Genomic DNA, 10,735 nt, shown 5'->3' with positions numbered 1-10,735 from the left:
TATCCTCGATCCGTGCGCATTCCCCATCCGATCCTATATTCATCAATTCCTCTCCAATTCTGACAAAAATTTTCTGCCATACCCATCAAATCGAACTCAAACAACTCCTGTGCAATTTGCGAAACACACACATTCATACACAAAATACTTTGACTCCGGATAGGCTTTTTGTCGGCGTGGGCTCAGATGAAGTCATTGATGCCCTTCTCCGCTGCTTCTGCACACCAGGGCATGACCAGATCCTCACCTGCCCGCCAACATATGGCATGTATTCAGTCAGTGCGCAAATAAACGACATCAGCATCGTCAAAGTTCCCCTTGACACTTCCAACAACTTCCGTCTCCGCCCCGAAGCCATCAATGAAGTATTATCGTCCACCCCTTCCATAAAACTGGTGTACATTTGTTCTCCCGGCAATCCCACAGCAAATCTAATCCGAAAAGATGACATCCAAAAGGTCCTCGAGCACCCAACATGGAATGGTGTAGTTGTGGTTGACGAAGCCTACATCGACTTTGCTCCTGAGGGCTCAAGCCTCGCGGAGTGGGTGGCGGAGTGGCCTAATTTAGTTGTAATGCAGACGCTGAGCAAAGCATTTGGACTTGCGGGCATCAGACTGGGCGCGGCGTTTACGAGTCCTGAAATCGCGCGGCTGTTGAATAGTTTGAAGGCTCCATATAACATCTCCAGTCCCACCAGTGCGTTGGCAAAGGCTGCGCTGGCGACGGAGAATGTTGCACTCATGAATAGGAACAAGAAAAAGATTCTAGCACAGCGGGATAGGCTGATTTCAGAGTTGCCGAAAGTCCCTGGAATTGGAAGGTTTCTAGGCGGCATGGATTCGAATTTCCTGCTCGTTGAGGTTCTTGATAGGCCAGCGGAAGAGGGAGGGAAGCCGTGCAATGATATGGCCCTGACAGTCTATAAGGCTCTTGCCGAGAAGAAAGGTGTTGTTGTCCGGTTTCGAGGGAATGAGGATGGCTGTAAGGGATGTCTAAGGATCACTGTTGGAACGGAAACGGAAGTGTCGAAATTCTTGCGGGAGATACAGGTCGTGTTGTCTGATATCTATGCCACCAAGGGATTAAAATGAAATGGGAGTTACGGTGGATGTAGATTTTGCTAATTATCTCTCTTGCTTTTCCGGCTATAGATATGTAATGGCGATTGCATTCAAGGGAACTCTGTTTTGTTAGACCCCCATATACTCAACACGACAAATCTACGTTCCGATCGTGGTCTTTCATAAGACAGCGAACGTGATGTAAATCACAAGCGGGTATAACGAGGACAATTAAACATATCTGCTCTATATAGCGAATAGTGCACCACCCAGTTAAATTCACATCTCAAACAAGGTAGAAACGTCAAATTTCCAGGTATAATTCCCACCTCACAGAGGCCCAAGAATTTAGCAAACCACGTACTCCAAAGAACGCCTCCAAAATAGTATACAGTGTTAACAGATCTTCAGTGTCGTGCAATTATCGGGCAACGATTTCAAATCTGTGAGACGGGGGAATGATTAGCATGGAGGTCCACAAGAACGATCAGCAATTGACACCAGCGTCAAGAATGGGCAACATACAAGTCGCAAAGGAGTACGCATCGGCGCTCGTCCTCCGCGCAATAGTATCGCAACCGCCTTATTCGGAATCGCCTGAAGTTTGCGATACGCCTCATGAATGTGTCTTGGCTCTATGGGAGTCCTCCCCTCCTCTGGAGGGTCGAAGAGCCCCGTCTCTTGTTTTCGCTTCTTGGTCTTTTCACCATCATCCGAGGCTCCACGGCCTTTCTTACCCCGATCCTCCTGCTCCTTCACCTTCAGCGCCTCTTCCGTCAATGTTTGCACAATTTCGAAAGTGAGGAAGCCAAGAATGTCGACGATGTCATCGTTGGGTCTAAAGTCCGTCACGATTCCAAAACCTGCCCATTCTCGAAACCTCTTTGCTTTGCGAAATGTAAATGAGGCCTGTCGACAATCCGACCAGAAAACATACTCTTCGCGGGTCATATTTTTTGTCCGCTCATCTGCGTTTGCGAGGCGCTGCAGAGTGGCATAATTTTGTTCCTCCTCCTCTTCGTCTTCTTCATCTTCACGCTCAGGAACTTGTACTGAATACAGGTTGTTGAGATCCCAAGGCAAACCAACTTTGGCCCTTTTATTTTTCGGTTTGGCCGCAACATCCGATGGACCCGCAACACCTGCTCCAGCCAAAGGGTCATCTCCGGCCCCAAAATCAGCTGCATCAGCACCACCCTTGTCATCCGAGTCTTTCACATTTTTTCGGACATCTTTCCAGGACAAAAAAGTCTTTAGCCGTGATACTTTAGCTTTGTCGTGGCGAATTAGAAAAATGAGATCATCTGTTGAGATAGAACGAACGCCCCGTCGCGCTGCGAGGGCAGTACTTCTACTAAGCTTAAAATCGGTGAGCTTAATACCTAATAAGAAGAAGTGTGAGGAACAAACACTCACCATTTCAATAACCTGTTGTCGTACAATTTCTTCAATGAGAGTGGTCGTTTCAGCTGACGGTTCCGCCGTCTCACCGGACACAAACATCATCTGGCCCAATATGTTAGTAGATTTTCTTTGACCCATCAAGAAAAGTTTCGTCTTGACTCTGATCTTGGTCCTAGTCCGTGCCCGATTCCTATAAACGTCGTGGCCAACAATGTGTCTAACCAATGTCGGGAAAGTCTCCCAATTTTTGCTAATATGGTCACGGCCGCAATTGAGCGCATTTCCCATGCTTACAAGAAAAAGGAAGTATTATAACTGCCTATTATCAAGCAAATGATTGTAGGCTCAGCTGGAAGTTGGTAGCTCCGCGAACTGCTTGGGTGAAAAATAGACCGGTTTCGGTCATAGAGACGAAATAGCCAGTGAACCGAAATTCCATGGCTCCAATACACCTTACACTATAGCTCTATAATCCGTCCCTTATCCGATCCCTACCCCTAGACTTCTCTGGTAGGTCGCAACGGGGATTCTTCACAGATGATATAGTCATTTAAGCTCGAGGGGCTGTGGCACCGGGCATCCTCTCAGGAATCAACTCCTCGAAACTGGAAGGACTATATCATCCGTGAAACCGGCGGACCAGGCCATATTGGACATTTCACCAAGCCCTCACAGATAGCTAGCACAGAAGGGATCTAAAGTCTTACCTGTTGGATCTCCTGCCGGTACTTGGGTGATCGTTCCGTCATCTTCACAGGTTCGCAAATTTAGTAGTCGGGAGGGGAAGATAACTGATAGAGCAGGGTGTCGATGTCTCTGGGTCATGGCCCCAATGACTGATACTGCAGTACGATAAAATGGTAGATGGGGAAGAGCGTAGAACAACGCAGTGGTTGGGGAACTAACTCACCATGTGGCGTCATGGATCTGATTATCTCAGCAGCTGGCCCCGCTTGATGATCAACGCTAAACAAAAAGCAGATCAATTTCTTTCCTGTTCGGGCACATCAAACAATGTTCCAGAGCTCTGTTGACAATGCTGTATCTGGTCGGGCTCGGTCTGGCAGATGAGACCGATATCACTGTCCGGGGATTAGAGATCGTCAAAAAAGCCGAACGAGTGTATCTTGAAGCTTACACGAGCATCCTACTTGTTGATAAAGAAAAACTAGTGCGTGATGTTTTATCCTTAATAAACAATAGGGGGATGTTTAACGTACTAACACACGCGCGCGATTGGTTAGTAGGAAGCTTTTTATGGGCGTTCTGTCATTGTAGCAGATCGCGAGTTGGTCGAGACCGGAAGCGATGATATACTGCAAGATGCTGATAAAGTAGATGTCGCGTTTCTGGTAGTCGGGGATCCATTTGGGTACAGCCGCACTTCAAAATTGCACTTTCATAAATCTCAAGCTACCGGTGGAGAACTAAAAATACTTATTTCGAACATTAGGGCTACAACGCACACTGACCTCGTTTTGCGAGCCCGCGAACTCGGCATCAAAACGTCAACTATACCAAATGCTTCGATTATCTCTGCGATAGGCTGCACCGGTCTCCAACTTTATAATTTTGGCCAGACCGTTAGTATGGTATTTTTCACAGAGACATGGAAGCCATCTTCTTTCTATGACCGAGTGAAGGAAAACGTTCAATTAGGGTTTCATACCTTGATGCTTCTCGATATCAAAGTTAAAGAACAGTCACTAGAGAATATGGCACGCGGAAGGAAAATATACGAACCACCAAGATACATGACCGTTGCGCAGTGTGCGAGCCAGATGCTGGAAATAGAGGAAGAGAGGAAAGAATGTGTGTATGGTCCGACTAGCCTTGCTATAGGTGCTGCGCGTGTTGGTGCGTCTGACCAACATCTTGCCGTTGGGACTTTGAAAGAGCTATGTGATGTTGATATGGGCAAACCCTTGCACAGTTTGGTTCTACTTGGGAAAAAGACCCATGATCTAGAAAGAGCTTATATTCGGCAGTTTGCCATCAACAAAGCGACATTTGACGAGATTTGGAAAGCTTATTATGGAACGAGTCCATGAACCGCTGATACAAAACCCCCCAGCAGCATAATATAGCCCTCTTCTTTTTAAGATTTTTTTTTTCTTTTAGAATAATGTCAGGAAAAACATCATGCTGTTTTAATTATCGCGAATGTGTCCTCATGTATTTTCTTTTGCACGCCCACCTCGGAACTGAGGTTTGACCAATTCTTACTTTCGTGTGGGACGTTGCCTCCATCATGGGCGATGTGACCCAGGAGTTCATGCCCTTGCCGCAAATGCTTGCAGGCTTCTCCACCAGACTGTGATTCGTTGGATATCTGGCCTAGCGTCTATCTAGCGGATTGATTAGTCTTATCCTTCCCGTGGACGTTTTCAAGGGACATATTATTATTTTGGATTGTTGAGCCCCCAACAAGCCAGGGTGTTGGGGAGGGGGCAACCCTTCCCTCTCATAAAAAACATCGCCAACTCCTCGCCCTAATTGTATTCTGAGCGCAGATCTAATATTGCAACTGGCCGTTCCATTTGTCCTCCGACTAGGTGCTGGGTGCCCTAGCCTTCCTGTTCGTCATGACCCAGAGTTACAGGGTTCCCTGGGTTTATGACCTCGGGATATGGATTTTTGCTCTATGTCTCGATATCTTCTTCCGTGAAATCTGTTCCCGAGGCGCATGGCGCATCCCCAAAAGCGGGCCGGTGATAATTGTCGCTGCCCCTCATGCTAACCAATTCGTCGATTCCGCTGTGCTCATGCGCAACTTGAGGTGCTATGCTGGCCGCCGCATGTCTTTTCTCACTGCAGACAAAACTATGCGTGACCCATATATTGGCACCATGACTCGCCTTATGGGAGCAGTATCTGTGGTCAGGCCTACAGATCTTGTCAAGCCTTCAGAGGGTACGATTTTCCTACCTGATCCAGAAAATGATCCAACTTTGGTCCGCGGGCAAGGAACGAACTTCACCAACACTCGGTTCATGGAGGGGGGTCTAATTGTTCTACCTAGGGTGGGCAAAATGAATATTGAACAGCAGGTAATTGCTGAGATCCTTGGGCCCGAGGAGCTACGGCTCCGAAGACCATTCAAAGACTTTGATAATGATCACCCGCTCTACGATGGATTGCGCAACGGGACCCCGTTTAATGTTGCACCGTTTGTTGACCAAAGTCGGATGTTCGATTCTGTGTATCGTGAACTTTGCGACGGCGGTTGCGTCGGAATCTTCCCCGAAGGAGGAAGCCATGATCGTCCTAATTTACTTCCGTTGAAAGCTGGTGTGGCTCTAATTTCCCTAGGCACTTTAGCACGACAACCTGACTGCGGCCTCTCTATAATCCCCTGCGGCTTGAATTACTTCCATCCAAATAAATTTCGCTCCCGCGCCGTTATAGAGTTTGGTAATCCAGTTCAAGTTCACCCGGATCAAATCGAAGCGTTCAAGATGGGTGGACACCTCAAACGCAATGCTGTGGGGTCACTACTGGAAACAATTAATGACTCACTTGCTGCTGTCACTCAACAAGCTCCTGATCGTGAAACCCTTATGGTCATTCAAGCGACAAGAAGACTGTACAAGCCACTACGTATGAAACTCCCCTTAGCCGTCGTTATTGAACTCAACCGAAATCTTCTGAAAGGCTATACACGATTCAGGGATGAACCCAAGGTCGTCCATTTAAAAAAAGCTGTGTCGGATTATAATGATCGACTGAAGGCCTTAGGTATACGGGATCACCAGGTCGAGTGGGGGGATGTTGAGCAACGGCCGTGGTGGGTAGTATTCGGCATCTTGCTTCTTCGAATCGGTGAATTTCTCGCACTAGCAGTAGGCACTCTTCCGTCAATTGCTTTATTCTGGCCGGTTTTTGTCATTACAAAAATCGTGTCCGTTAAAAAGCAACGTAGTGCGTTAGCAGCCTCCGTTGTTAAGTTAGAAGGACGTGACGTTGTCGGAAGTTGGAAGATTATTGTGGCAATGGGGCTAGCACCAAGTTTGTATACCTTGTATACTGCTATCGCCACTGTTTGGTTGAATTATTGTCGCCATGATGGGTATTACTGTTTTGTTGTGGGTTGGTGGATTGATCCGAGGAACTATATTCCCGACTTCATTCCGCTGTGGTTATTTTCGATATTGTTCTTCGGACTTATGCTTTTAGTCTCCCTCACCGGTCTACGGATTGGCGAGACAGGCGTTGACGTGCTGAAATCTCTACCTCCACTGCTGGTTGCTTTGAACCCAAGATCAGCTTCCTCATTGACTCAATTGCGAGCGGAGCGCCAAGCACTGGCTGCCCAAGTTATAGAGGTAATTGATACCTTCGGTCCTGAAATCCTATCAAATTTCGAATCGGAAAAGCTTGTTCATGAGAATCCTAATGATGATTCCTATACGTCTCGACTAAAAAGCATGCCCCCTAGCCATTCGAGTAGCAGGAGTAGAAGTGAGAGTCGCGGCAGTGTAAAGAGATCCAACAGCTTTGGTTCTTTTCTCCACGATACGTTTTTAAAACCCTTGTCTACGATGACGGATGATAATTTGGATGAGGTGAACAGGCGGATCAGGGACTCCGGACAAAAGAAATCGGAACCGCGCACTAGAGGAGACGGCGATTCAGATGACGATATTGTCGTGGTTGACAGTCTTTCCACCATTGGAACCGGAGAAGCTGAAGATAGGAAATCACGATGACGATATCTATCCGGAAGAGTACATAGGTTTCTAGCTATATGAATCTGCTTGACTCTAAGCCTTACGTTAACGCTTGTCCACGACATATCAAAGAAGAACAACGTGAGAAAGTCTTAAGTTTGTTAATGTTTGGCCACTGGGGCAAAAACGCTCGATCACCACCAGCGTCATACTGGTAGTAGTAGAGGGGCCGAACGGATCCACACTCCCAACAGTGAAGGCCTCAGGGAAGGAGAGGCTACCGCCAATGATGTATATAATTACTCATAATTGTGATGACATTCATGAAATTGCAGTGGACAAAGAGCATATAGCTAGCTACGAACGCCCTACAAATATGAATAATGCTGAATTACCCTTGTATCTAAATTCTCTGTGGAAAATGCGGCAATATGTGCCGACACTTAATTTTTGATTATACCATAAATTTTCCATCAATTAAGATTATCTTCACGGATTCTTCATTATTCATCCTTCTTAGGGCTCTCTGTAAAGCTCTTCATAGAACAATTATCTGAGTGAAATCAACCAACTACTTTAATCTTCAATTTGAATATAGAAACCAGAGCTGTCTTGAGACTTTCTCCACTGAGATTCCTAAGCTCATTCTCAAACAAAAATAGACTCTACTGCTCTATGATTGTATAAAGAACACTGAGTCTAGCTTCTACATATAAAGGCAGGCTTTTGAGTGGCTCTCTTGTAGAACACATGGACAGTCATATGCTACACTCTCACTAATTCCCTAAAGTTCAATTCCGTGGCCATAATATGCCTAACGTTTTATGAAAAATTAATTATTGCCCTAAACCCCATCCTTTTCAGCAGGAGTATATTATTAAAAGTTGGGGACTCTGCATAGATATCTCCCAGATCATGAACCCCGCAATTTAAGGCCCGGGGGGCATCAAGGGAGTCATGTGACCTCACCCATCATCTCCAGCTCTTGTGCAGAAATGTCACACCATTGAGGCGCGCTTGTATTTCAGACATCATGAAAGTTTGAGGACAGTCTTTCGCACCGAGAGACAGGACTGCCATCCCTGACATGACCATTACTTGCTCTCCCTTTGCCGACATGTAGAAACAAGCTTCGCAGACAATTTCCTCAACGAAAATTCGATGAACCTCCTGTCAAAGACATCTGAGCCTCTCCGAAACTCCTTGCTTCGAGTTCTATTTCCCTTAACCAACTCCGTATAAGGATGGTCACATACATCCTCTATGGCTTCCGTTGGAATAGAGCGGCCAACCCCTTAGCTCCAGGCATACGTGCATACATCACCCTCTGCAACATCCTCGACGCCGCTGCCGAATATCTCCAGCATCCGAGCACAACGACAGCAGTACTCAATTCATTCAAACTCATTGACTCTAATATCCTCACTCACCTCCCTGATCTCGAACTTATTGAACAGTACGATCCCGAAGATCTTAGCGCTGATGCCGTGAGCCAGCCATATGCATATGTCGCGGCAAAGACAATGACCATGGGCGCAAAGGCCCTATCCGGTGCGGGCCTAGGATTGAGCTTGCAAGACATCCTACAGCAGGACCCGGGCTTGTCAACTGCTGGGACAGATGTATTTAAAAAGCTTAGGGACGAACTTGCGCCTGATTCGGAGATTGGCTGGTTTGTTGTTTACAATGGAGATCCAGAGCGTCCATATGGAAGTTTCTATGGGGATTCGGCTGTGGAGAGTGATGAGTAGACGTGGGAACGAAGTTTCTGCTGATTCCGCTGTCGGATCCACGATATATTCCTGTTTCTTAGTCTGTTCCGTTACCATGTTCAGACTTAATCAAGGAACCAGGCATGTCCGCGAAAATGTCAAGGGCGGCGTGTGTGCATCTGACAAACTGCAGGTTATTTCTAAATTTGGAAGATAAGCAGAGAATTTCCGGCAGCGGGATGGGATGCTCACCTATCGGATAACTACACTGTAAGGCGGAATATATCAGCGTGTTTTTGGATGTGCTTAAATATGTCAGTCGTATGATAGATTGCTGAGGATGAAGTGTGCTTTCTGTACGGGCGCACGTGTAGTTTGGACGATATCGATTCATGTCTTGGGAGTTTTTGAGAGAATATTTTGTTTCTTGGTGCTTATTCCTAAGAATCGCAGGATATTGTTAAATTACTCCGTACTTAATGTTTGCTTTGCCAGATTTGAAAAGCGGAGAAAGGCGGAGAGTTCTAGCAGAATGACACGGACCACGGAATGTTTTATTTGAAGCTCTCAACAACCCGAGAAAACAACATCTCAATACCTCATACGCCGAACATACATCTCCATGAAGCATTAGCCAAGGAAAGGCTTGGTACCAAGCCATCTATTTTGCGGCATGGTTCTTTCTTTTATTCTTATCCAGAACAGGCAGTATGTAAGCCTTTCAATTTAACAGGAGGTCACCGTTATGTGAAGGACACCACTGACATAGCAAAGAGGCAAAACTCGCCTGGCAAAGTGGTATGCGCCATACAATGTAAGTGATTTCACGATCCATAATGGCCCATATATTGATTTATAACTAACTGATACTAGGACGATGAGAAAGTGAAATTAAAGGGAGAGGTTCGTTTTTATTTTCCCCACACCAACAAATTTGCCGCGTTTACCTCAAACCCAAACCCGAACATCCAGCATAGTATTTCCATATCTGAAATCCTCATTATTCGCAGGTCCACCGCCTCATTGCCCCTCGAGATCAAAAATATCAATCCAATTTCGTCGAGTTCCGTCGCAGCACAAAGATCGTTTATAGGAGATATGCCGGTCTATTCTTCTGTGTCTGTGTCGATGCGAACGACAATGAACTAGCATACTTGGAAGCTATCCACTTTTTCGTGGAGGTCTTAGACCAGTTTTTCGGCAATGTTTGTGAGCTTGATTTGGTTTTCAACTTCTACAAGGTGCGTTTTTCGTTCCGCTCGTTGGTATAGCGCCAAGATTGGCATACACTTCCGCGTTGCGTGTTTGGGACTGTGAGATAGTTCAAGGACCCTTGAACAAAACGGTATGTCGATCTGAATTAGTAAGTTGCTAATTTTTAATTAATTTACATACTTCTAGGTCTATGCTATTCTCGACGAGGTATTTCTCGCTGGCGAGATTGAGGAAACGAGCAAGCAGGTTGTGCTAACAAGATTGGAGCACCTGGATAAGCTTGAATGAATAAATGGGTATATACTTCTTGTTTGCATTTCCCTTACCACCACTGCTTCTGGTTGATGTAATTTCAAAGACTTCGCTTAGAATACCCCGATTTTCGTGTACGTTCTCCACTTGAATCTCTTACTGTCCTCTTACTGTCCTTTTAAATGCAGCGAAAATGACATATATGGTTATAATTCATCTTTTCCTTTTTATCCCGTCCCTTTTATTCCACGTTTTTGTGGCACCGTATTTCCGCCATCCCGATGTGGTCGGGAACTGGCATACAACAAGCTTCTGTAGCCACTACAAGGTCGCCTACTCTGGATCCAAGATTGCCATGAAGATCATGTGGGATTTCAATGACATGACTAACATACAGAGCTGGCGCTTCATATCTCCT

At 46.0% G+C, this 10,735-nt stretch overlaps 6 protein-coding genes across 6 annotated transcripts in view; 5 read left to right on the top strand and 1 right to left on the bottom strand.

Moving 5' to 3' along the window:
• Positions 1-1,094, top strand: part of HCAG_06729 (histidinol-phosphate aminotransferase) — a gene marked incomplete at both ends in the record, with an annotated part of 1,372 nt that extends 278 nt beyond the window's left edge. Inside the window, one exon of the mRNA XM_001539074.1 lies at positions 164-1,094. Within this exon, the coding sequence (XP_001539124.1) occupies positions 164-1,094 (931 nt within the window). The remainder of the gene's footprint in view (positions 1-163) is intronic.
• A 407-nt stretch (positions 1,095-1,501) lies between these two features.
• HCAG_06728 (spt3) lies at positions 1,502-3,217 on the bottom strand (the record flags this gene model as incomplete). The annotated part of the gene is made up of 4 exons (XM_001539073.1): positions 1,502-1,507; positions 1,590-2,423; positions 2,481-2,570; positions 3,176-3,217. 4 exons carry the CDS (start codon positions 3,215-3,217, stop codon positions 1,502-1,504), a joined length of 972 nt encoding a protein of 323 aa, XP_001539123.1.
• A 287-nt stretch (positions 3,218-3,504) lies between these two features.
• HCAG_06727 (diphthine synthase) lies at positions 3,505-4,519 on the top strand (the record flags this gene model as incomplete). The annotated part of the gene is made up of 3 exons (XM_001539072.1): positions 3,505-3,639; positions 3,716-3,840; positions 3,922-4,519. 3 exons carry the CDS (start codon positions 3,505-3,507, stop codon positions 4,517-4,519), a joined length of 858 nt encoding a protein of 285 aa, XP_001539122.1.
• A 200-nt stretch (positions 4,520-4,719) lies between these two features.
• On the top strand, positions 4,720-7,177 carry HCAG_06726 (conserved hypothetical protein; the record flags this gene model as incomplete). Its single annotated transcript, XM_001539071.1, has 2 exons — positions 4,720-4,728; positions 5,024-7,177. 2 exons carry the CDS (start codon positions 4,720-4,722, stop codon positions 7,175-7,177), a joined length of 2,163 nt encoding a protein of 720 aa, XP_001539121.1.
• A 1,205-nt stretch (positions 7,178-8,382) lies between these two features.
• On the top strand, positions 8,383-8,889 carry HCAG_06725 (conserved hypothetical protein; the record flags this gene model as incomplete). Its single annotated transcript, XM_001539070.1, has 1 exon — positions 8,383-8,889. One exon carries the CDS (start codon positions 8,383-8,385, stop codon positions 8,887-8,889), a length of 507 nt encoding a protein of 168 aa, XP_001539120.1.
• A 634-nt stretch (positions 8,890-9,523) lies between these two features.
• On the top strand, positions 9,524-10,353 carry HCAG_06724 (conserved hypothetical protein; the record flags this gene model as incomplete). The annotated part of the gene is made up of 5 exons (XM_001539069.1): positions 9,524-9,558; positions 9,625-9,664; positions 9,724-9,753; positions 9,861-10,091; positions 10,252-10,353. The coding sequence occupies 5 exons, from the start codon at positions 9,524-9,526 to the stop codon at positions 10,351-10,353; spliced, it is 438 nt and encodes a 145-aa protein (XP_001539119.1).
• Between the last annotated feature and the right edge of the window lie 382 nt (positions 10,354-10,735).

The sequence above is a fragment of the Histoplasma capsulatum genome, genomic scaffold, assembly GCF_000149585.1.
Source record: "Histoplasma capsulatum NAm1 scaffold_6 genomic scaffold, whole genome shotgun sequence".
Taxonomy (NCBI): Eukaryota; Fungi; Ascomycota; class Eurotiomycetes; order Onygenales; family Ajellomycetaceae; genus Histoplasma; species Histoplasma mississippiense.
Note: the sequence above shows the minus strand (reverse complement) of the source record. Positions and strands in the feature narration are given on the sequence as shown.